Genomic DNA, 27,158 nt, shown 5'->3' on the forward strand with positions numbered 1-27,158 from the left:
AATATATATATATAAAAATATAAAAAAGTGTCCTCAACTATGTCATGTAATTACTGTAAACATACTAATTTTTGTGAAAAGAATGCTGTATTGGAATAATCATAGTTGTTTCTTGGTGTAAGTTACAGCAAGTGATTTGAATGTTTGTATTAAATCTCTTAACATGGGAAATGCTGACACTAAAACGAAGGAACATTTGCGATGGCTTGGTGTGATAGTGGTCATGTCGTAGTTTTGACAGAAACAAGACAGAAAGCAGGTAGGTGTACCTGCTGCTACTTACAGTATTGTAAATAAACGAGTTTAATCTTGCAGAAGCTGTATTCAGGATCATCTTGCATTAAAATATCAAATGGGTAATCTATTTCTCTGCCTTTTCACAAAATTTTAATGAAGAGCTGTTATGGGAACAATGCATGTTCTTTAGTCGTAGGCATATATAGTATCAGAGATGCAATTGTCAGATCATAGCTTTGAGTAAGCATGTAGAGCTCATCTGCACATGTAGAGCCCGCAGCATAAAGAAGCAGATGTGTCTCCACAGCCAGATGGAGCATATGCCAGGAGACAAGTGTAACAGTGTGGGGAGCATAAACAGAAAAGTTGGTGTTGAAACACTGTGTTTATAAACCAAAAGGTTTTTGGTTGTTTTTTATCCAGTTTTCTCCAACTCCCCAGCATTGCTTCTTTTCTATGGATTACCAACATATATTTTGAACTGTTATTGGTGTATCATATTGTAGAGTAGTTTCTTAACCATGGGATGTTATGGTATTTTGGTAGCACTTGAATTGTTTCATAGCTTCTCCTTTTAAATTTGGGTGAACTTGATATGAAATCGAAGGTCTGGGAATTGTATCTCAGTATCCATGGATGCACACATACAAAATCAGATGAGAAAGATGTTCAGTTAATTGATCCGATTTTCTTCCTTGATGAGTACCTGGTATATCCAATCCAGATACGCATTTGGCAAACAATTTGGGCTTCCATACTTCGCTATTCAAAGCTAAAAAGTAAGATGGTGGAAACTGGATCACATCCTTCAAAAATATATTTCTTTGAAATGTTTTATGAGAAAAGTTACATGATAAGGTTTTAAACGTATTTTTAAAAAGGAAGAGAGTGCTCTACAACCAGCTTCAGTTGAAAATGAAAACTGATGCTTAATGTAGGTGACTAAAATCTCCAAATTTACATGAAATATCAACACAGCTTTGTAGAACTGAGATAGAGCTGAGAGGCGATACCGTGGATGTTGATGGTTAGACGCACACTAGAGCGAGATTGTAGGAAGGTTGACAATGCCCGTTAGTTAATGTTTTGCATTCCTTCGTATTTGATAGATGGAGAATTGCCAGAAGTGGGCTACACTTTTGGGGGTGGGGAAAGAAAGAGAAAGGAAAAGGCTTTGAGCTGGTAGAAGAATACGTATGAGTACTATGCGTAGTATTACCATGTGCTTTTGTTGTTCGGATCACTTGCTTTGGTCTCCAAATAGCATGGACCACACTGGAAGTAAGTGGTATCCATTTAAAAGAAGGAAGAAGCTTAAAAATTATTTCAGTGAGGTAAGGAAATGACTTTGTAATCTGCTCATGATGCTGAGAAAATGTAGGCATTATTGGACTTGATTTGCTAAATGATTATGTAAATGTAATTATACTGCATATAACATTTCAAATAATTTGAGATGGCGCACAAATGCCTTTGAGACATTTTAAGGAGGTGATTGAGGAGGATTTATGTATGGTTAAGGACTAAAATCTCACTTTTAGTTTACCTTTAAAAAGAGAGAAAATGCATAAAAACTGAAGTGGTTTGGAATATGATTCATCAAAACCTTAGATATATAAAAATATATATTTGTGTATATATATGTATGGTAGCTTGAATCTATTTTTTTTTTTCTAGTAGAAGCATTTACTGTAAACCTGGCTTGTAAACGGGTTATGCTTTGGGGTTTTATTTCCCTCTCAGGTTTCAGGAAGAAACAACTTCCTTGAAAAGTTAAAAATGTGATCAAGGTAGCAAATATTTATTTTTAATATAGCAACAGAAGACACCTCTGTAGTTTGTGCTGAGCAGAACAGTTACCACTCGTAATGGTGTCTGTCTCTTCTTTCTCCCCCCTTTTTTTTTTAATTTTGGAGATTAAGTTCAACACTTAATCCCCAAAGTTGTTTTATTTGACCTATTTACTGTTATCATTAATTTTTTCCATATTTTACATTTGGTAATATTGTTCTACTTTAAAAAACTTTTTAAAATTCTTTGACTATGCTGAAATTACTTTGGGCGTACTGGTGACTAATGTTGACATGCTTTTTTTTCATGACAGATTGTTGGTGACTTTAAGAAAGCTGACAGTGCTGGAAAGAAGTTTGTGTTTAGTTAATGCCATTTTGCACTCCTTCATTTCTGATATATAAAGAATTGCCAGAAGTAGGATAGACTTAATGTGTTTTTTTTTTTCTTTTTAAACAGCTTTGGCTTACCTGCAAATAATCTAAAGCTCTACTTTCCTCATGTCTAAACCAGTGATTAAATTTAGTGTTTTAGGGTTAAGAACACTAGATTTCTGCCTCTTAAAACATGGCTGGTGCTTTAAACTTACCATGCTGTGCTGTTATTCTGAATTTTGATGAATTCCAGCTTTAGTCACTAATTAAAGCATATATATATATACAGCTCTGAAGTTTGTTTAGAATAAAAACTTTATATATCAAGATGCAAAGTCTCTTGCTAATAAAGGTTGTGCTTAACTGTTGCATTACCACTAGTAATTTTATGTAGTTCCAGTTCAGATTGCTGTCTGTCCTATGAGAGTCCTATGACAGTTATACCAGTGAGATTATCTTAAAGCTGTAAAATGAAATTTCCTGTCATAATGTTATTTTTTTAATAAACTAACAAAAAAAGCTGATTACTTAATGATGAACGACGACTTACTTGACTGTACATCAGAATCTCAAATCTAATCTAATCAGACGGTTCTTCAGGAGGCTGTGCTGCTGTGAGGACCAGAATCTTAAATCTATGTCAAATACTAGGAGAGGGCCTTTGTACGGGGCCTTTGTACAGTACCTGTGTACTGAAAACTCTGCAGAAGCAACCCTGCAATAGGTGATTTGGATATATTTTTAAAGAACCACGATAACTTTGTGTTTAATCTAGAAGACTCACCAAGAGTTTGAGTTGGTCATAATAGCATGTTTTCCTCTTCGAGAAATTTTTCCCCCCGTTTATGTTAATCTGTCTTTAAAGGGGAATGAATGATATCATAGGTCCAAATATCATTAGTAAAAAGGAAATACCAAAATTTTTTTCTGTCCTCATTACAAGCTATCAGTGATTTGACCTGGTTGTCGTAATGAAATGGTTAATTGTCCTGAAAGCTAGATGCTTGGCCAGTGTTTTAAATTCTGTTTGTAGACCAGAGATAATTTATTCCCCTCTTCCTTTTCCACCACTTTCTTACAGTTACCTGATGAGAAACCATAGTTAATATACTAAACTTTCTCCCGTCTTCTCCTTCCTGCCTCCGTCAAATGCTGTTAACTTTTTTCCTGAATTTGTCATGAAACTCAAAATAACAATAATTAGATGTAGCTTAATAGATATAGTAAATGAATTGTTACAAGTTACAGTCTGGAAGAAGCAAGTTCTAAGCAGAGCTGGAGTAGTACTTGTTGGGGGAATTTAGGCAGCAATTTTTCTGAGCACAGATAACAGTTTTCTTTAAAATTATTTAAAGCATGGCTTGATTCAGTTCCCATCACTACCTGTGTATGTAGCTACAAGCTACTTATAATCAGTAAAGTTCCCAGAGACGTGCTTTAGTTCTTAGAACAGTTCTGAAGGTGACAGACATGACTATGGGCATGACTGTTCGGTGTCCTATTCTGCCGGTCAGTGGTATAAGCCTGTCATTGGAATCCTAAAGTGTACACTATATCTAAACAGAAAGTAATACTATTTAAAGGTTCTTTCCTCAGTTTCTAGTGGTAACATGAATTGTTAATATTCCAGTTTGGATGATGTAAGAATTGTGTAAGTTTCTCGTTGAACTCCAAACTTAGTAACCATCAAAGAAATAGCCAACAATGCTAATGAATATTTTGGATTCTAATTATGTAATGTTAACTGCTTTTAGTTCGTGTCATTTTTGTGCTTTCCTTTGCAGTTTGCATTATCTAGATGAAATTGGAATAAATCAAAATATTCAACAGCCCAAAGCAGTAAAAGGAAAACTTGTTTTCACTGTACCAGTGTAACTTACTAGGATGAGGTTTGAATGAAGAAACTTTTGCTTTTGCTCATTTTACTGTAGAAAACTTGGGCTATTGTGCTTTTGAATGAGGCCTTATCATGTAAAACTTGCTATTAGGTGGAATCTGTGTAAATTTTTTTTTTTAGGTTATGGCTATTGTTAGTATTTTTCATGTGTTTCCTACGAAAACTAACATTGACTTTGGTTTATGTTGCAAGTTAGGAGATAGTAGTACTATATTTACTCCACCCTTCCTCACAAATCTTTATTAAAATATAAACTTTGAACTGTAGAAGCTAAAATGTGCCAACTATTCTAGACAATTGTAAAATAAAGATGCACGTTAAGTGGGGTAACTAAGAGTGTTTTGAGAGATTGTTTAAGGATCCATCTTGCATCTGGGATTCTTTGGCCCATGAGAGTTTGTTGGAGTGATTCCTACATCCTACACATCTTACTTGCCATCGTCCTTTAGAAGCAAAGGGTGATTAAGGCTCCATGTTTATATATTTGTTTGTAGTACAGATTTGAATAGCACATTCCAAAGAATCAAAACATAATGAAAGCAGCTATTTTTAGAAAATATTGCGTATAGCTTCTGTTCTTGGTGAATAACACATACTTCTCCTTTTCTTTGGAGTCTGTTTTTAGTATTTATTTAAATAGGTGCTCCCAGTCAGCGACATAAAAACAGTGATTCTCCTCCGTTGTGAAGTCCTGTATTTATTTCCCAGCTGTGCAAGTGATGTTTTTCCAACTGATTCTGCAGTGTGTTTGGAGAATGTTTTTATTTTTTAAATTTATAGCGCAGACACACAAAGTCCAGTTCTCACGCCCACTGCTTGGGAAATGCATATCAAAGATCCAGTTCTGGGTTTAGCTATTCTGGAGATGTTGTGTTAAGTAGGATTGAAAATTGACTCCAAGAAAACCTGTAACAGCTCACTGCTTGTTAATGGTGGAGTTCATGCAGACAGTCACACAAAGACATGATTATTGACTTTTATTAACAAGTTCTTCAAGCTGTGCTTGTCTCATGTATTCTGTAGCCCTTGTGCTGCTGCAGAATTTAGTGCTTTTGAAATTCTGTATTGACAGTTAGAAATTTTTACTTTGCAATTTCAAAGCGAGGACCGTGGCATCTGTTAATCAAGAGTGAGTGACTTTGCGCAAGCTGTGGATGGAAAGACTAGACCCCAGAACAATGCATCTCCTGGAACTACAGTAAGATAAATAACTGTTCTTTCTGTCGATACTCTTGATTTCAGTAAAGAGTTAATGTTAACCCCAGCTTTTGACTTTCAAGCTCATGGGTTTGGTAGTGTCTTCAGCTGTCAACCCTGCCAATCTGTCAGGGATTAACCACCTTGCAGAAGGGACAGTGGAAGTGAGAGCTGATCATTGCTGTTCATTAGCCAGTGTTTTAGCATAAACTGTCAAAAAGGAGGGAGATCATCATCTATAGGGTGCTGTACTCCTGGTTGCCTTTTAGACCTCGGCATGTTTATGTGCTGTGTTTCTGTTGAGAAGTTTCTAATACTTTGCTTTTGAATAATCTTAATGTTTGGGCGTTAAACTGATCGTGCTTCTGCAGAGGAGGGCTAGGGCAGTCTCTAGCCTCCAAGAAAAAATAGCCTAGACCTTCATGCTGTCATAAAACCTCCCAGTCAGGTAACCGATGTGTTGGTGTGATGAGATGTGTCTGGTCATGTGATGGAGAATGCGGTTTGTTCATTGCCAGCATTTTACTGCAAGTAGTGTGGCCCATCTAGGCTGTAACATTCTGAACAAAGGGCTTCATGTTGATCCTGTCCCCTGGTATGTTTTGTGTAGTAACTGTTTTATCACCTGAATACAGTAAGTATTTATGGTTCTTGTGGTGCAGACCTGTGAATCTCCTAACAGCCCTTATTATATCATATCATTCTTGTTCATAATACTTATAAATCAATACGCATACAGTTTTAGTATCTTTTTGTGACTTACCGGTGATAGGTATACATCTTATTAATGTCGTATTAGTGATTTAATATTTCATGTGGGAGCTTACATGTCTGTGATTTATAGTATAGACTATGGAATGCTAGTTAACTTAGTTAAATTGGCGGTAGTGTGAATTTTAACATTTAAATGATGTTTTACTGGAATTATTTATCAGTTACTTTCAATAGGAAGTGAATAATATATTTTTAATTAAAAACTCCCAAATTCATTGGGAATATTGTGAAGATTTTTATATCAAATCTCTTAGACATTGTCCCACTGAAAGCTCTTCTAACTGTAACAAACCGATGCTATTTAAATCCCTGCTCTTTTTTGCATTAACTTACAATTCAGTACTTACTTACTGAGTATAGTGACTTGTTAAAAGGAAAAAAAATCGAGGATACCAGAGCCCGTCTTTATCCAATGTTGACATGAATTACACATGATAGAGTAAAGTTTATTCATACTTCGCTGTCCCTGATTCCCATACGGTCTTTTCTGTCTACCTCTGTAGCTCCCATCTTTGATTTCCCACCTCCTTTTCAGGTTAGGTAAGGACAGCCTTCAAAGAGGTGCTTTGGCTTTTGAATAATTCACACTGAGTGAAGATTATGCAAGAAAAACATATTAAGTATATTCCTTTGACATATAACTGAGAAGTTCAATTCAAAACATGAGTTGTGACATACTTATTACAGCTTTGTCTTGAAGTCCTACACTCTAATTATTTTAATTCAATAAAAATAAGAGATGTATCTCCTTATACCGTACTACTTTATTTCTGGAGAGGCTTGCTGCTTCCTGTTGTACGTACTTATCTTGGTTGGTGTTTTCAGGTGCCTGCTTTCAGTTGTTTTATTCAACTTGCGTATTTTTTTTTGTGGTGTGGTTTTTGGTGTTTTTTTGTTTGGTTTTTTTTTTTTTTGGTAAATATCCTGCAGTAATGTTATGAACCAGGATAATGCTGGGGTGTGTGTGTGCATGTATACCACACCTGTTTAGAGCGCACACATGTGCCCACTTGTACTTTTAGCTATTTGTCTGTACGGTTGGACACCTTTTTAGGTGAAACAAAATGGCAGTTCCATACTAGTATTTGAAGCTTCTTCTGGTAGATATTAATATAGCCAGTTCCCATAATCTTACATGTGAATGGTAATTTAACAATTACATAAATCCTTAGAATCCACTAAGCATTTTCTTTGGGAATAGTTGCTATCTGTGTTGCAATTACTATTTAGATAATACTAAGTTATCTTGAGTACCAAGACTTTGAAATGCTTTCTGTTAACCTTTCCAATTTTCAAGCCGTATAGAGAAATTCAGGGCAAGAAATGTTTGAAATGGCAATACTGCATAGGCAGGTAGACCAAAAGGAACCCATTCTTTTTATATCATTGAATGGTAATTGGAGTTTAGAGAATTTTTCTTGGTAAACTATGAGTAGGAGATAATATTTTTACTGAAGAACTTCTAAAAGGTTGTAAAGGATATTAGGCAGATGGGTTGCTACACTTGGAAACTTCCTATGTTCCGTATGGCTTATCTGCAATATACTGTTGCCGAAAGGAGGCATTCAGTTGGCTACTGCTGTTGCTGATTTATATTTTAACCCTTGCAAGCATGGGAGGAGGTGTATATGGGAGGATACGTATGTACATATGTATATTGTCACTTGAGTAAGGATTGAAAAAAGCATTTATGTACCATGAAATATCTCTTTGAGCATTCTAACATAGAACTGTGTTTTGCTTGGTCTTACCATTAATTTTGTTTGTTGCAGACTGCATTCCCTGAAAGGACTATAAAATATTTTTAATTTATATGCGAAGGAATAGTTTCTGCTTCCTGAAGATGAACATCAGTCTGCTTTGTCTTTTGTTTTCAATAAAAAGATTGAATAAGACCGACTTAGACTGGCAATTTAGTACTCTTTAATGGAGAAACCTAGTTGATGGTACTTTCTACCTGCTCAGCGATATAAAATTTAATAATCTAGTAAGTTGTATAGAAAGTGAAACAAAGACAAATGCATCAAATATCAGACTTTGAGAGCTTGGCTTAGCTTTCACTGTGGAAACAGTATTATCAGTGCTAATGGATTACTAATCGTTTTAAGTCTCAAGAAGTTCATTTAGGAATGAGCAATCCAGCTTGTTTGTAAGTCAGCAACTGAATTATAAAGTCTACAGTTTACAGATAGTGTTTCTCTAAAATCACAAATACAAGTAAGCAACTCCCCTTCCTTATATGTTCTAGTCCAGTGCATTGTGTAATAGTTCTGGCGGTGAAGAGTGGATTTTATAGCCCATACAGTTGTTATTCTTTAGTAATTGCATGTGGTTTATCTATTTAAAATAATGTTTCACAGCAAAAATGCTTCAAGGTAGAATTTAAGCTTTGTGCCATATCATGTCTTAAAACCTTTTGTATGTGTTATTTTATATAAATGAGAGTTTGAATCCTGAGTGCCATCTTTATCATATCTTGGAGGAATTTGACAGCTAGCTTTCGTGTTTGGCAAGCCAGGGACACATGTTAAAATTTGCCAGATACTGGAAGTGCTCCAACATTTGAAACAAGACCATGTCTTGGAGCAGCATCTAACAGGGACACTGATAAAATTTCAAATCATGAACATTTTTCATCTGTAAATGATGAATACGTTTACCTAAAACTGAACATAGTAGAGCATTTTTTTAACGGGCGCTTCCTTGTATATTTTACAGCCTAGTCCTAGGCAGCCTTATGATTTTTTTTTTGTCTGTAGAACCCTGGAATAAGTAATCAATCCTAAACCTCCTTTTTTCCTAAGATATATAATATTTGACCAAGAAATATAATCATTGTAGCAACCTTTGTTGCTAGACTCAGGATTTTTGATGTCTAGATATTTTTTGCATAATATCAATTATTTACTTTTGAAATACCGCTACTAACTGAGCACAAGTATGGAAAAATATTATTTAAGTAAGCTAAAAGTAGAGTATGTCAATTTTTCAGATTTTACTTAGTATACATTATTTTGGTTGGGGAGCCTACGAGAAAGATTAGTGAGGCCTTGTTCTTTAAGAGGTTAAGCTCTCCAAGTCGCTTAGCTTGTGGAAATGTCTGTCATAATCTAATTTGACCTCCTATGCATTTCACGGAAGTTTTGAAAGCTGGGCACCGCTCTGCTTTACTGTGCTGTTTTGGGTTATGTATTCGTGGCTGTAATTAGAATATGAAATTCTAACTGATAGCATAGCAAAATGCAATGGAAAATGTGTCGGGGGTACTGAGAGGAATAGTATTAGGGCTAAGCTTATATAGCCTCCTAACTCAAAGGAAAAGAAAATGGCTGCATAATGAAATTTGCAGATGCTTCAGTGGTTGAAGTTGAGAATATTAATAGAGCCTGAGGAAAATTTACATAACTTGTAAACATTACATAAAATAATCTAGTACATCTAACTAGGAAAAAAAGAAATTGAAGCCTACTGGAAACAATGTTGATGAGCTTCAAACACAAAACACCGTTACTGAGTGGAATTATATGGTTTTTCTCTGGCTGTTCACTTTTGATGTGTATGCTGCACTTAGGGTTCACTCCTGTTTTAGACAGTGGTAAAATTTGTATACCCAGCACTGCAGGCTCAAGCTCCAACTTTGCAGAACTGTGTTGTTACTTTAGGGAAAAGAAACAGAAGTAGTGATACTTCTGCAGCTAAACTGACCCGCAGGAAGTTTAAAAACTGTGAATATCTTCCAGTGACCAGGAATACTCCTTGGATACTTGAGTATGTTTTATACATAATAGGGGAGAAATGACTGTGTGTAAAGGATGATACGCCGTAGTATTGTTCAGGGTGATGAAAGTGAAATATTTTGTGTTATAAAAGAAGAAAAATGCAGCCCAGTTTTAGGCTCAACTTCTTGGCAATAGTATGTAACAGGAAGCAAATAATAAAGCAATTGTCATGCTTTCAGCATGACTTTTTGCTGTATGTAAAGTCTGTAGTGATACATGTAGTTTTTGCCAGTTGAAGTCTCTCTGCTGTGGGGAGTTGAACTGCGTTAAAGAAATGTGCTCTGTTTTCTGTCACTGATGTTTCAGGTAATAAGAATGAAAACTGGGTGGTGCTGTGACTACTGTATTTGTCCTTCGTTTTGTGAATATCTCGGAAAAAAGGTGCGGCTTTTTAAGTAGCATGTGATTATCAGTGGTGGCTGAGGCAATGGTTTGCTGCTGCCAGAAAGGACAGGCTATTCCTTCTGCCTACTTTGTGTCTGTGGTGCTCAGCCCCTACACTGGAAAACCACCTTATTCCTGCTACAATTGAAAATAAACACAGCAAAAATAAATTAAATAAAGACTGGCCAAGGAGCATTTTTCTGTCGTTTTAGCGAAGAAAAAAAATGACTTATTGCGGGCTTGAGCAAATATCAGAGTTGGTGTAAGGGTGGTCTCTAGGATCGTGCACTTTCTGTGGCAGTAAGTTGTTACTGTCGGTCAGCTAGTCAGACTGCTCCCACAGACTTCAGCAGTTTCCTTAAAGCATGGGGAAATAAGCTTAAAGCATGGGGCTCTATAAACATCTGCAGAGATGGAATGTGAGAACGATCCTGAAAGCCCCAGTACAGCTAAATAGCTCTCGGTTGTCCTTGGATCTCTGTTTTAGGAATTATTTTTCTTTGTTCTTGAACATCGATAGGAAAGGCACTGTTGCAACCTAGGCTAATGATACTGGCTTTTGCATTTTTATTGGCATGACTGCAACTTCACGGTGTCTTATCTCAGTGATCTTATTGTTATTCCCACCACAGATGACAGGGATGCTCAGTCCCATTCTTCCTACCCAGAGCTCTGTGAGTGCTTGGCGACTGCATTTGTGAGTGAGGAGCCTTTGGAATTTGGTGCAAGTGGCAGCAGTGTCTTCTCCCTCTCCACTATTGCGTGGCAGCTCTCTAGAGCGTTAGGAAACTGTTCAATTGGTTATCCTTTTGATAACCATGGTGTACGTGTCTACTGGAGTAACAGGGATGTTTGACAGTAGTAGTGGAACCTTTCTATTACTTCAGACCTGAGGAATACTGACACTTTTTTAAATTACAATTTTTTACAAAAAGTACTCCAAATTTGTGCTGCTTCACAGCTTTTGCGTGCTCTGTCTGCAACAGCAGAAACAGAACTAGCCACAGGTTTTAAGTGGAAGGTTTGCCTTTCCCAAGGGAAATCACTTCTCGTTTCAGTCGTAGTCAAATTTTGGAAATGTTTTTCCTCCAGAATCCTGTTTGGCCAGCTCCAGTAGCAAGTGCAAAAATAGAGCTGGTAACATGATACATAGTAGCATTGATAGCAACAACCATTTCCTTTTTGTGTAATATTACAAGAAACCCAACACTGAAAATGTTTTGAATGAAGTGACACTTTTTTGCACTTCATAACACTTTTTACATATGAGGTCATCCTACTTCTTTGCTTTAAGGCAGAAAAATATTATTTCCTGAGGTGACAATGAACATAATCAAGTTCTCTACAGTTTTGCCAGAGCTGGTAATGAGCCCAGATCACTAATATCAGAAGTCTTGGCTTTTTAACCACACTCACTGAATTGGAGCACAAAACATGCTGATTGTGCTCTTTTGACTATTAGCAACATGTCCTTTCAGAGTCGGATGTAAAAAACAGGATCTTTCATGGGGAAGAGGACAGTTGGGGGTTGTCATTTAACTTCATCTCTGGTAGCAGTAATCTGTGTTTATTAGTTCAGAGTTTCTGGTTTCCAGTACTGCTGACGACCAGTATATTGAGCCAGTGTAGGTTTGTGTGAGAGAAGCTGTGTGCAGCTGGGCTGGAACAAGCCTTGGAGAAGGTGGTGACTTGATTTCATGCTGTGGAGACACAGCAGGTTTAAAACTCCTGCCTTTCATGTTTCTCTCTTGGATTTTGTGGAAGGAAGCTTATGCTAAGACAATTACTACTGTGATGGTTGAATATCATCTTTGCTTCCTCATGGATCATACAATAAATAACTTTACTGGTGTTTTTATACTGTTTGGTATGTGTATTATTGATTTCAGTAAAATTTATGTTGAATTGTAGAGAGAAGCTAATTAGTGTTTTTGTTGTTGTTTTGCAAGAAGCCCTTCTTCTGTTCCTTAGATGATTCTTGCCAAGGCATGATTCTTTTCTTAGATTAGCAAAATGCAGGGCAATTAAAAAGTACTTTGCATATGTCTGGGGAAGTTCAGGAAAATATTAGGACTCTTGTGCCATGTGTTTGAATGTAATATTTAAACCTGTCATAGCTAGTCCAGCTGTTCCCATACGATGTTTTCTAAGCGCTACTGTTCAAAAAGGAAAAAATCAATATTAAATAATAGTTATAATACTTGCATATTTCAGTTTTAAGCAGTTTAAAACTTCTGGGTCATTCTGCAATATCAAGATGACCATAACTGTCTGGAATACATGTATAGCAACTTTGTATGTCACACAACTATATTGTTGCGTTTGCTTCATTCTTCTAAAAAAAGATTTCATACTTGCTGTAGTTCCTTGTGAATAGTTTTCTGTATGTATAATTTGTTATCATTTGTTATAATTTATAATGATTTATAATAATTTATAAATCCTCATAAATTATTTTCTGACAAAAACCAGTGCTTTCCTCTCATCGGTTACTCCAGTCTAATATCAAAGCTGCACAATCTCAGTTACTGAAGGCACAGTACAGTGCATTGGCAAACATGTTGGAACAATTTCCAGTAATTTTGGCTAAGTCTTAGAGGAAGTGGAAAGTAATACAGATTAACTCAAAAGGCTACACGTTCCCTTAGGTGATCTGGAAAACAAGACTGAATACCAGAAGATAGTTGCAGTGAGCATCCAATAGAAAAACTTGAAATTTAGTGTTCTTTTACCCTTTTGTTGTAGTAAGAAAACTTATGTTTTCTATTTGTTAGCCTCAACTGCAGAAACTCTGATTTTATTCTAAATAAGCTTGTGTATCACAGCAGAGAAATAAAACTGTCTTCATGTTACACAGGTATTATATGGTCTCACTAACTGACATTTTTTTTCTCTCCCACCAAATCTTCAGCATTTATAAAATTTCAGTCTTCATGATAGTATCTTGGAAAAAGCTCAGGGGGGCGAGTTATTTGCATTAACCAGAGAAATACAAAATTTTAGCTCTAGAGAATCTCGAGGATGGAGTCAGCACTTGTTGATGGAATTTGGCTTTCCTGTGTCCCCACAGATCAAGTCCCAGTAGTCATGGCTTTCCTTGTTTTCCCTTGAGCAAGGGCCTGTTATCATGTCTCACCCTGTGGTAACCTGTGAGAAAACTGAGGCTGGACTGTCTTGCGTAGGCTTCGCCTGGCCGTGTGAACAGATTACAGCATTCCGCTTGTTAGTACGAGCCATGGAGCAGAAATGTTTTACTATTATGTTACTGGGCAATGATAAAGTTGGCAGTCTTTTTATGGTTAGGTCCTCAAAGTGGCAGTTTGTGTTTCAGTGATAAGGAGACAGAGCTTTGGATATCAGACCCAGACTTATTATCTGTAACAGTGAACTGTGGCTTAAATCCTTCCACAATGACAGGAACCTCATCTGGGGTGAAGGTTTCCAGAATCTTAAACAGGAGATACTGAGGCATTTTCCTTCCTCATGAGTCAAAGCAGAGTTAACCCCATTGTTATCAAAAATAAATATAAAAACCCAAACAGCCACCAAGAGGAAGGATGCATTTTTATATTTAACTAAATCTCTTCCTTTAAATTAGAACTTTCGAGTATAATTTTCAGACAGATCTGGGAAGATGAATTGGCACCATTATGCTTAAAAGCTCTCACTCGATTTTTTTTTTTTTTTAATTCTTATTGCTTTAGAATATTGAAAGGAGCGCTAATGAAACTCCCGTGCTACAATACTTAAAATTGCTCTAACGTGTTTATCAAAGGAGGTAAAATAAACAGTATGTGTGTTTCTTGCAAAATCTTTCTTTATAGTATCTAAATACAGCTGCCTTGGGCACTGTGTATGCATGTTGGCACTGAGCACCACGTAAAGACATATTTGGATTCTATTTACAGCATTCTGTGGGCTGCAGGGGTTAAGTGTAATCCAGATTATACAGTGTTAACATTTTCCCTACTGATATCAAAGTGGAGAAGACTGGCAGGCTGACTTGTTAGGAAGGGCTGGGAGAGGGATAACAGGCTCCGACCTTGAGAGGCCGAAGAGCCAGTCCTTGTATGGCCAAGTCCATATACGTGTCCAGCTGATTGGTTAGAGGAGCAGGATCAGTGCTGTGACAGGTGCTGGAGGAAGCTACACCTGTTTTCCCCATATGCCGATTTAGTGATTACATTTTTGTGGGAGTTCCAGACACTGTGTGGGATATGCGGAGCAAGCCAAGAAACTTGAGAAGGAATTATAGCTTATGGTGACCTGTGGTATTAAAGAATTTCAGACGACGTAGTTGAATTTTCAAGTACTGCTTTAAAACTGAAGTAGATAGAGTCAATATTTTGCATATATATGAGTCCTGAGAAAGTCTTGTGCACTTTTTATTGTGCTAAAATTTAGTAGATAGCACTTCAAGAAAAAAATGCTGATCAATACTATAGTCTAAAACTTCTGTTTTGTTTTTAAATCAGAAATTCAGTGTTTGGAAACATAGCTTCCATAGGAAGACACATGCAATTTCTTTATGGTGCTGAGAACCTCGAATTGCAGATTTCGAATCTTTAGGGTTTTTAGTGTAAAATCCATAGAATATAGATAATTTCTTACAAAAAAACCCTTTTATGCTGCCTTATGCACTGCTAAGGTGTATCTGTTCAAAAATCTGTATTGCTTTCCTTTTGAAATTTTTCTAAAATGTTAAAGGTTTTTCTATAGGTAATATTTTAAATCTTGTTTTGTTATAAATGAGAACTTGCGAAGAAAGATTTCTGATTGTGTAATAGAGTGAAAAAGAAAAACAACAAGGAATACAAATATCTCTTAAAATTTGATCATGAGACTTGTAGTTTCACATCCTTTCTTTCAGTAGCTTATTTGTAATACCTCGATTGTAGGCAAGTTTGATTTCCATCCCCCCCACCCGGGGGATGTTGATGTGAATTCTCCATCAGAAAACAGGAAGTAGTTCTATAAAGCGGTTGCATCAAGTTAGTCTAAAGGAGTCTGAAAAAACTTATATTTAGCAAACTAAGTCATTTTAGAGAGGGATTATGTAATTTCTTTTTATACTTTCTTGCAGTTCTTGTTATCATGCAGGATGACAGAAGTGCAGGAAAATCCTGCCTTTATAAACTACCGAGACCAAGTGTTACTTGTATTAATGTACTGCAGTTGTTGAATTTGATCAAAAATTTTAGCCACTGTGTTTCTCAGAGTTTAACTGTATGCTCTTTAAAATGTGAATATTCAGATTGGCATGCTAAAATCAATTTATTAAAGATCCAGTAAATTGGCTTTTAATTACCAGTAATGACATTAACTCCTTTGCCATAGGCTTGAATGTTCCTTGTATGTCAGGCAACTGTACTCCATCAGCCAGTATCTAAAAATGGTTTTGCATGGAAAACTGGGGAGGTGAAGTGGTTGTAGGTTAAAATTACCCATGAGATGGCACCTGGGAGAGTCTGTGCCTCTGAATGAACCTTTTTTCTTTGTGTACTATGCCACTATTTTGAAAGACTGATCCTGTCTGTTGAACAGTGAGTTTTGTCTGTAAAAGTTTCATGTGGTTTCAGTGGCTCTGAATGATTCAGTAGTATACAAAACTTCTTGGCAAGTTAGTATGATTTGTATGTGAATTTTCCAATTGTATTTCAGACCTTAAGAAAGAAAGGCCTTAATGGTTGTGAGAGCCCTGATGCTGACGATTACTTTGAGCACAGTCCACTATCGGAGGACAGATTCAGCAAACTAAATGAAGATAGTGATTTTATTTTCAAGCGAGGCCCTGTAAGTACTTTTATTTTATCTCTACTTTTTATTTGTTGATCCTTTTTATTAACTTCATTATTTAGGCTCTGAACAAGAAGGAACACAGAGGGTGCGACAGCCCGGACCCTGACACTTCATATGTGCTCACGCCACATACAGAAGAAAAATATAAAAAAATTAATGAAGAGTTTGATAATATGATGCGGAATCATAAAATCGCAGTGAGTACTAAAGTATGGTTTGTGCTTCTATTACATGCATGAGAATTTTCATGGTGTTTGCTTACCACTGGAAACCACTGCAAAGACAAGAGATTGTAATGGTTTGAGAAGGGAATGTGTATTTTTGAGGAAGAGTGAGATACTGATACTTGATCTTGTTAAAATGCATTTTAAAGAATAAGATGATTTATCTCTAGCTTCTCTTTTCCACTCACAGTTTCTCATACCTTGTGAACATGAGGTAACATTTCTAAATTTCAGGAGCCTAGCTGCATTGCCTAATCCTACTATAAAGATAGATCTTTGTCGTGGGATGTAGGACAGTTTATTTACATCTTGTAGCTCTTTATCTGTCCGTTGATCAAGTTTTTTACATTATGTTACAAGCAGGCAAATGGAACTGGATTAATTTTGTCATAAAATCAGTGGAATTTATTTTGCTGAAGACTGGGTGTAGAAAGGTATTTAGATCTTTAAAGACTGGTGCACAATGGGAGCCTCAAAAGATTGGTGCCTTCCTTCTGTTGAAATTCTAGCAGATAGTTCCTGGACACTGAAAGATATTTGAAAATTCTGTCCCAGGTGCCTAACCCATTTGCAGCCATAAGTAACTTGACTCCAAAACTCAAGGAGTTTGGGGGTAACAGTAGCATAAATTTTGCATGTTTTTCATGGAAGTGTATGTCATGACACTTTAATTTCCATCTACAAAAACTAATTACTGTTGAGTATTACAGAGGAAGTATTTTCAAAGAAAACCAATACAGGGCTCTGCCAGAGCCTTTGAATTTTTTAACATTGGAAATCATTTAGCAATTAAAAGTAAATGGACTGGCTGGGTTAATCGACAGAGACTCTGGGACAGTTGAGTAGTGTGCCCCCAAATGGGTTGCTGATACTAAGAATTATTTCATTGTTCAGAGCAGTAAGGTGGTCTCTGGGGACTTAACAGCAAACTGACAGTCATGACACCCAGCATCACTTCTTTTAGAAAGTTCTTTATATTTGAATAAAGCCAGTCTTTTGTTCTTGCTTTGTTTTGAAGCTTTTGATAGCCAACATTTCTGTGTTGCGGCGTCTTCTTCAGGCCTCATCTCTCAGTATGTTACAGCTAAATTGCTCTCCCTTGGTTTTCTCTGGTCTTCATGAACAACCTAAACTGTCTGTCCAGACATCAGTGTAAATAAAAATGGCAACATTATTTTTTAGCTCTATAGTTCTGTATTTATAGCTTAAATTGGACCTGTTACGGTTCTATTTCCAGTAGTTATGGGTCTGTGTAAGAACACAGTTTCTTTTGTTCTAGTGCACTTACTACTGTCAAAGGACAGGAATGAGGCAAAGTGTGAAGAATTCAGCCATAACCAAATGAGTGCCATAGATGGGCAGAGACAGCCTTTATTGTAAGGTGTGGGGGGAAGCTGTCATTTGTTAGTTCTGTATTGAGAAACCTACAGAAAAAATGTTCCAACTGTTAGCTTCTAGCATTGTTTTAGGCATACTTCAGGTATTTAAAATCTAGTTTGAGTTACTTGACAGCATGCTGTTTAAAAACAACCTTTTTTTTTGTAGATGTTGAATAGTTTCTTGAAGTAGTTTCCCGTGAAAACAAATACCAGTACAGCTTGTCATTAGTTAGATACTGTGAATGATTTGCTAGCATTACGTCGCTATGCTTCATTACTTTTTCCTTCCGTCTGTGCCAAAAATTGATAATTATTCTTAGAATACTTCAGCAGGGACACTGTTCTGGATTCTCACTAGTAAGAGATTTTGTTTCTTGTAGAAAATGTATTGTGCTTTTGTAATTAGTCTAGTTATTGTTGTATCTCTAGTATCAAAATTGTTGTACAGAAGTATACTAAGTAAATTTTAAGCTGCACATCACAAAAGTACATCTTTTTAAGTATACTTGCTAGGTCATGAACGTTTGTCACCTGCATTTGACCTCTAAATCAAAACTATTATCTCTCTATTCTGTCAATAAATACTACCGAATTTTTACCCTTATATTGTACCTGTCATTGGTTTTGTTTCCAGTAATTATGAGAGTTGTGAAAGAAAATAGTCCTTTTTGTTTCAGAAACTCATCACTGTCAAAGGATAGGAATGAGACAAAGGCCGAAGAAGTTAGTCATAACCAAATGAGTACCATAGATGGGCAGGCATCTAAGCCTTTGATTCAAATAGTTGTTGAATAACAAACATATATACTTCAGAAAAAAAGTAGCCTTTTAAATAATGCTGTAAAAATTAGAATTTAAAAAATGAGATTTGCTAAAAAGAAAGATGGAGTGGTTATTCAAGCAGGGTTTTGTGGAACACAGCTCAATAATAACTGAAATGTTTAAATTCAAATTGCTGAACTTAGTGAACTTTAGTCTGTTGAAAAAGAAAAAACTTTCAAGATTAGTAGCAATATTTTGGCAAGGTTATTAATGGAAAATGTTATTACTAACTTTTTCTTTTTTTATGTAATAACTGACTATAATGTGCATGTTTATGCTTACATTTTGAAGGTGGTCAAATCATTGATTTATAGACATGTTTAGCTTGTCATTGCTTTGTAATAATCCAGATTAACTGGTAAATTTGTATTTCTGAGCTTGCGAACTCATGAATATCTTCAATTTTTTGTATTTGAACTTTCAGTATTTTAGAAGTTTATGAGTAATTCTTCTGGAACTGTATTTATATGATGTATAAGAGTTTTAACACCATACTGTACAACAAATGGATGTTTTAAAATTGTATGCTTAATAGAGTTTAAAAACTAACATAATTAACTCTTTTTTTTTTTTGAACCTCAGTAATTCTTGGCAAACTCTAATGTGTATTTTTATTATGTGCTATTTCTGCAAACGTAGTTAATGCTAATGTTGTTTTCTTGTGTGTTTTCCTCATCATCTTTTCTCAGCCTGGCTTGCCTGCTCAGAACTTCTCGATGTCGGTTACAGTTCCAGTGTCCAATCCCAACACTTTAACCTACAGTAACCCAGGGAGTTCCCTCGTATCCCCATCACTGGCAGCCAGTTCGTCGTTAACGGACACGACCATGCTCTCCCCACCTCAGACCACCCTGCATCGGAACGTATCACCTGGGGCCCCTCAGAGACCACCGAGTACTGGCAATGCAGGTAACATTTCAGTACTGTTGTGCTTTTCCTTTTATACCCTCTTTGTACTTCTTTAATAAATAAAAAACCTCACAAACAAAAACCCCCAAGTAACAAGTTCTTAATGATATCGGTGCATTTTCTTTTTTTTTTAACAGCTTAAGTTTTGAAGTACAAAATGATACGATACTGTAATGTGAGCAAGTTAGTTTAGTGCTCTGGCTTATTTTTATTAGGTGGGATGCTGGGGACAACTGACCTCGCAGTGCCAAATGGAGCTGGTACCAGTCCAGTTGGTAAGTGCGGTATCATATCTTTGTTAAAAAATAGTGTTGTGGTTTTAGTTACACAGTTATTCAAAAGCAGTTTTTTATCTTGACTTTTTTGAAAAAGTGGTTGTGGAAGAACAAAAGTTGTAATTTTCTTTGTAATTGTCAAGTCTTGTAAATTCCTGTCAGGCATTTAACTTTTTACTGCCATTGCCCTTTCCACTTCAGTAATATTTGTATTATTTATTTTAGTGATTTTTCAGTAGTAGCATGCTGCTCTTGCTTTTGTGTTTCTCTACAAATGTAATAGCAGCACTCTAAAGAGATGTTCACCAAATTTCATAGAATCATAGAATTTGGGTTGGAAGGGACCTTTGAAGGTCATCTAGTCCAACCCCTCTGCAATGACCAGGGACATTTTCAACTCAGTCAGATTGCTCAGAGCTCCATCCAGTCTGACCTTGAATGTTTCCAGGGATGGGGCATCTACCAGCTCTCTGGGTAACCTGTTCCAGTGCTTCACCACCCTCATTTTGAAAATTTTCTTCCTTCTATCTAGTCTAAATCTACCTTCTTTTAGTTTAAAACCATTACCCCTTGTCCTATCACAACAGGGCCTGCTAAAAAGTTTGTCCTCATCCTTCTTATGAGCCCCCTTTAAGTACTGGAAGACTGCAATAGCGTATCCCCGGAGCCTTCTCTTCTCCAGGCTGAATAACCCCACCTCTCTCAGCCTGTCCTCATAGGAGAGGTGCTGCAGCCCTCTGATCATTTTTGTGGGTGCCCTCCGCTGGGCTCACTCCAACAGGTCCATGTCTTTCCTGTTCTGAGGGCTCCAGACCTGAAGGCAGGACTGCGGGGGGGGCGGGTCTCATGAAAGCGGAGCAGAGGAGCAGAATCACCACCCTAAACGTGTGGGCCACGCTTCTTCTGATGTGGCCCAGGATACGGTTGGCCTGGGCTGTGAGTGCACGTTGCTGGCTCATGTCCAGCTTTTCATCCACCAGTAGCCCCAAGTCCTTCTTGGTAGGGCTCCTCTCAATGCCTTCATCCCCCAGCCTGTATTGATACCGGGGGTTGCCCCAACACAGGTGCAGGACCCCGCACGTGGCCTTATTGAACCTCATGGGGTTCCACTTGTCAAACTGGTGCAGGACCCTCTGGATGGCATCCCTTCCCTCCTCTCAATGCCTTCATCCCCCAGCCTGTATTGATACCGGGGGTTGCCCCAACACAGGTGCAGGACCCCGCACGTGGCCTTATTGAACCTCATGGGGTTCCACTTGTCAAACTGGTGCAGGACCCTCTGGATGGCATCCCTTCCCTCAGGCCTGGCAACTGCACCACTCAGCTTGGTGTTGTCTGCAAACTTGCTGAGGGTGCACTCGATCCCACTGTCTATATCATTGATGAAGATACTAAACAGTGCTGTTCCCAATACTGATCCCTGAGGGACACCACTTGTCACAAATCTCCATCTGGACATTGAGCCATTGATGACTATCCAACCAATTCCTCATCCACCAAACAGTCCACCCATCAAATCCGTATCTCAAATCTAGAGAGAAGAATGTTGTGGGAAACAGTGTGAAGGGCCTTCAGAAGTCCAGATAGATGACATCCGTAGCTCTTCCCTTATCCACTGATGTAGTCACTCCATCGTAGAAGGCCACTAGGTTGGTCAGGCAGGACTTGCCCTTGGTGAAGCCGTGCTGGCTGTCTCGAATTGCCTCCCTGCCCTCCATGTGCCTTAGCATTTCTTACTTTGTATGAAATTCACTGTGCTTACTAAACTATTACACTAAAGGCAACTCAACTGTATTCTCAACTTCAGCATTCACAAGACCTGGATGTTTGATACTGGTTGTGGTGCAAATCAAAATGAAGAAAATACAGACTGTATTGTTTGTATTGCCGTGTGTATCTTGGTAATCATTTTCTAGCAGTTATACAAAGAAAGCAATAAATCTTGGAGGCTGATAGCCAGGTTCTGTAATTTTGTAAGATGATCAGAATTTCTTTCAAAAACAAATTAGAGGTCTTGCCAAAAATCAAATTTACAGTATTTTTTTGGTCTTCAGTAAAAAGATATGATAGCACTTTTTCATTTAAATAATACTTTGTCTCCCCCAAACAAAATTTAGTACTCTGGTAGAGGACAGGCAGCCATTGAAATTTATCATGCCATAGAAAGACAAAATAAATGACAGTTCACCCCCTTCCTTCATGTTCCTTTTATGCCTTGAGATGTCTTGGTGACTGAAGGTCAATTTTGGAAATACACATAACTGTCCTCAGTATGTGTTCGTAGGGAGGAATTAGAGAAGCAACTTTTGACCTTTCAGTACTTGCCCACTGGCTACTTAGTGTGGCAACTGGGAAAAGGTTCTTTGAAGATAAAGTCAGGCAATTGAATTTATGAATAAAAAATGCTGCAACTACAAGGCTGAAAGCACAGGATTGGCTTTCCATTCTTTGGCTATGTACAGCAAAGATATGAAATATTAAAGTGTGGTTTGCATCAGGTAAGCAAGATTTTAAATGCAGGAAACTTCCTCAGTTGAAAAAAGAGGATTATTTTTAGAAACCGTGGAGGCCAGATGTGAATTTCCATAGTATTTCTCAAGTCAGACTAAATAAGTTTATTATCAGGCTGTTTCAGGCCTCTCTTCCAAAATCAGGCTTTAGTAACAGCAGCCTCGGATTTAAGACTCATTCTTTCAATAAGCAAAGAAAACAGTTGTTTACAGCATTTTGCTATAGAATATTACACTGTAGAAATACCCAGTTACAGCAGCTTGGTGAACATATTTAATGCAGTAAAATGTTTTCCTTCTTGCGTTTATTAATAGTTTATGTGAAAAGTCAGAATGCATCACTTATCTCTTACTTTCCAGAACATCGCACCCAAAATGTTACACATATACCCACTCATTTCTAGAAAGATTTTTCATACAAGTAAGAGTTGTGGCTATACAAGAACAGTGGAACATCTATAAGAAGTCCTTCTAGCAAAACTGAAATACCTAGTTAACACCAGAATGCTAAGCCACAGAGTGATCTAAGTTGTCAGAGCTCCACTTTCTACTAGGACATGGCATGGCTTCTTTCAAATGCTGTCAGGTGCGCAGTAACCTTCTCATTTGCAACCAGGATCAAGAAACCATACATAACCAGATTGAGTATATCTGCTAACTTGTCAATTAGAACTTGACAGCTGCCATTGAAGTGTGTATATCGAGTTAATTATGTCTGCAGACAACAATGGTTTTAGTTTCTTGGTACACTTATTGTAGAATTCACTTGAAAAAAACCCCAACATTTTCTTCTTTCAGCTTTCAATCTTTTCTTTTAAACTTCTTGGGAAAGGAGAATTCTCCTATGAATATAGTTGTGAAAGGTCATGTGTCAAATTTGCAGCTCACAATTTATAAGAGAGATGTCAAAGATAAAGGTGGAGTACTGGCATATCTATATTCCCAAATATTCTCTTATAGGCAAAGGAAAAACCCGAGTTTTAACTGACATTATGAAGTTTTGAGCATTTGAGATTTTTGTTCTCATTTCATTGAGAGATCCTTATACGCCTGTATGTCTGAGTAAAAAGGTTATCTTGCATAGTTGGGACCCAGTTCAAAGAAAGATGTTGCATAAAATGGCTCATATTTAGTTCACATGAGTCTTTCTCAAGTCCTGTGTAACTTGATTGGAATAGATATGATTTGCTTTAGCAGTCAATCTGCCAACTTAACAGTTTTTCTGTGGAAAATAACTTTGAGTAAAAATATCTGCGTGTGGTAGCAAAGGTGGTTTTTTATGTCTAGAACAGAAAATTTTGTGATAATTTTATAATAGTGAGAGCTTACTTCACATACAGCTGTCATAACTCTGAAAAATTTTTTTTTATTTTGTAATACTTTTCAAATTTTACCTACCACATAAAAAACATTTGCTGAAAAATTTTACTTGGCGTTTACTTTGAGAGGGGAAGAATGTCTGGCATTATAACAGTGTTTGCTTTTGAGCTAATTTATTTTTTCTGTTAATTAGATCAAATGTTTGGAGCTAGAATTTTCGTGATACTGTTGCCCTTGGTCAGTGTTAGAACCCTATTCAGTTTGTGATGGGCATATAATATGCTTCAAGAAGCTGGTATCATCAGGATGTGTGCAACTTGCTGTTTGTTGTCGATGGCTTGAACATGTGCTGTGTGTCTATATTACTCCTTTCAAAAGGCTGTGGATTCTAATTAGGTGAAGTATAGCCTGCCTTGCTCCGAGTACCCAAATGTGAGGGAGACTTTCTTCGACTTTGAACTGAAAGGGCTTGATGGATGGATCACCTTCAAATTCGTCATGAGGAGGTCTGCTTCACTATGTTCCAGTAGGTTCAGTATTACACCTTGAATCATCCAGAGGTTGCCAGTGAAGTGCACTTCCAGTGTAGTTGTCCCGTCCTTGAGGACTCTTGGCAATCAGAAAGGCTCAAAAGAAGTACCACTGTTACCCAATCTCTACTTTTTCTTCCATACCCTTCCCGTATGGCATTGAACTAGAACCATGCAAAGGACCTGCACCGGTTTTCATTGCCAAGACTGCATGAAAACTGTAAACCCTGAGACCTTTGGACTAAGATGAGTTCCCTAAGTTCTTCCCAGTCCTAGGTGACTTTGAAGGAGTTGTTGGAAATGGAGGCTTTTTATGATCTCACAAGGACACAATATTATCTATCTATACATTTCTTTGTCAGTGAAGTACCCCTTCTGGTCAGTAATGGAGATTATGGATCCACTTAATCTTCTGGGAAATTATCTTCCCTCTAAGAGTTTTATCAGGGGAATGGATAAGAAAGATCTAATCATCTTGAGTACTGAATTTCTCCTCTTTGTTCCAAAGCTGTATCTTCTGTAATGTCTTCTAATAGTCAGATTCTGAGAATGTGAAGGAACTTTAGTAATACTGAATTTCTTTGGAATAGAGCTGAAGGATCTACCTGCTTAAAAAAACTGTGTCTTGTGAGCTAGTGGATCTCTATTAAGAGCCAGTCTAGATCGTGTGTGATCTTTTATCCTGGCCTCAGGAGGGGTTATACAGAGGTGCAATTGGCAGCTTGCACACACCTGTAAACTGCTTGTATATTGCCAGAAAGGGATCTGTGCCAGACAGCGAACTGTGAAAGGCCACACCTGTAAATGATTCCCTTTGTCTTGAGGGCTTGGCTGATTGGGAGAGGTTTTTCTGCACATCTGAGGATAAAGGAATCTTTCAGCTTGGTCTTTCACAAGTCTGAGTCAAGTGGCTAATGTGCTGCAATTCTTAAGAGTACACCGGAAGACTTCAATAGCAAAACAGCTTTCTGTGCATACCTTTCTGTTCATGTTGTTTTGTTTATTAAATGAGACACCCCAATGAGAAGTATCCAACTAACTCTGGAAAAACATACCTCTTGCAGGAATTTTGCTTGAAACTGGATTGATGCTATCAGCTTTTTCCTTAAGAAAACAGACTTCCTTCTCCCTCCGCTCCCAGTCTCAAACTCACTGGCCTGTATCATCTACATTAGCTAAAAAGCTTGGCACTGTTGTTGTAGATGACCACCTTAGGAAAGCAACTGTAAACTTTGAGCGTATCGCTACTTAAGGTTATGTGTTACTGGTGGTATTTCTGATCTGCCCTACTTTCTCTTTGGTGTTACAAGTAGTCTTTCACTAGACAGAGCTCCTCACTGCCTAGCTTGTATTGAAGGGAGTTGGACTTAAGAATGTATGTTCAACTGATGCTAAATGCAGTGGGCAGAGGTTCTTGCTCTGTAATGTTGATAGTGTTGGCATAATGTTTTGCCTTGCTCTGATCTTTAAGGTTAGGCAGGTAAATACAAAAGTGTTACATGCTTCTCCAAGGAAGAAGTTGAAGGATCCCTGAAGAACACTGAGAGCAGCCTATTTACTCTTACAGCTTCCAAACTCTCCTCAAGGAAAAGGAGTACTGAAAGTGGACTGCAGATCAGCTGTTTCACAGGGTGCAAGCTGAACCCTTTTCCTTTACTAGACGTCAGCACATAACAAAGTTTGATCCATCCATCACCCTCTGATTAGATCAGCTGACAAGAAATGACTGGCTGAAATCAGCATGAAAAACATGCTGGTAGAAGAAAGCATTTGTTTTGGTTGTGGTTTTTTTTTTTTTGTTTTGGTTGTGTTTTTTTTTGTTTTTAATATTGTAGCAATCTCTCCTTGGAAACCACCCATCCACATGTGGTCGGTTCAGCCCCTGAACTACCCTTAGATTTTAGTTGAAATTTCATATATTTTTATGTATGTTCATTATCTTACCGTAATTTCTCGTTTACTAAGAGGTACGTGACAATTCTGGTTAGAATTTGCCACATGTATAATAAATTATTAATCTCGCAGCTGGATTAAAGTATTGCAGTGTATCTGTGTGAAGTCTCAACATCTATATAATGTCACCTTGCCCAGGATACACCACCACACATTCTCAGATGCTCTAAACATACACTTCTGTCATCCATTCTTTACCATTTTTTACATTAGATTTGTATAGTTGCATAGAAATCCACAGGTCCAGGAAGTACAACTCTGATTTGATTAACTGTAAACTCTTTAGTTGACAAAAGACCTAAAAGGCATCCAATTGCTGCTGCTAATGTTTCACACAAAGTTGAATAACATTTAGATATGAAAGCAGTATGCCTTTGTTTTAGGTTTGCTGTGGTATTATGAACAATAACCCTGCTCTTGGAAGAAATTCCATTTAAATTCTAAATATCCTTGGAAATTCTCTCCTTTTATGTAGTTTTAGGCAAAAAAAAAATAATTCCAGCAACCTGGGAAGTGAAGGGGGTTTTTTTTAGTTTTGTAACATGAGTAAGCATTCCCTTGACACTTACTCATGTGTATTTCTTTTTGCTGTGTTTTAATGTCTAAACTACTGCCTTAGAAGTATAAATCTTGTTAGACATGTTTCAAAAATCTTGTATTACTGTCAAATGTGTATTTTCATTCTAATCATAGTATTGTCTGAAGTATTGATTTGTAAAGATCAGTAGAAATACATTTATTTAAACTTCCTTGAGATGTTACAGTAAATTCTTTCCAAAGCTAGCAGAGACCTTAGACTTTTTGAAATGATGATAGAATCGGCAGTGATTTCTGCAAAGCTGAAAATGGTATGAATGACATACGCTGTTTAGTTTTTTTAATTTCCACTTAAAGCTGTCGTATTCAAAAGAAAAAGTGAATAAATTGAGCAACTAGTGCACATGGAAATGCTATTGTATTTGCTTGCAATATGGGATTCTCCCCCCCCCCCCCCACAGGCCTTA

General features: G+C 37.2%; 1 protein-coding gene across 1 annotated transcript in view; it reads left to right on the forward strand.

Moving 5' to 3' along the window:
* Window positions 1-201: 201 nt before the first annotated feature.
* MEF2A (myocyte enhancer factor 2A) overlaps window positions 202-27,158 on the forward strand; it is a 44,067-nt gene continuing 17,110 nt past the window's right edge. The window contains exons 1-5 of the mRNA XM_009697411.1: window positions 202-259; window positions 11,066-11,256; window positions 16,059-16,226; window positions 19,347-19,566; window positions 19,782-19,841. Coding sequence (XP_009695713.1) covers window positions 202-259; window positions 11,066-11,256; window positions 16,059-16,226; window positions 19,347-19,566; window positions 19,782-19,841 — 697 coding nt within the window. The remainder of the gene's footprint in view (window positions 260-11,065; window positions 11,257-16,058; window positions 16,227-19,346; window positions 19,567-19,781; window positions 19,842-27,158) is intronic.

This window comes from Cariama cristata, unplaced genomic scaffold (assembly GCF_000690535.1).
Source record: "Cariama cristata isolate BGI_N322 unplaced genomic scaffold, ASM69053v1 scaffold13753, whole genome shotgun sequence".
NCBI classification, from domain to species: Eukaryota; Metazoa; Chordata; class Aves; order Cariamiformes; family Cariamidae; genus Cariama; species Cariama cristata.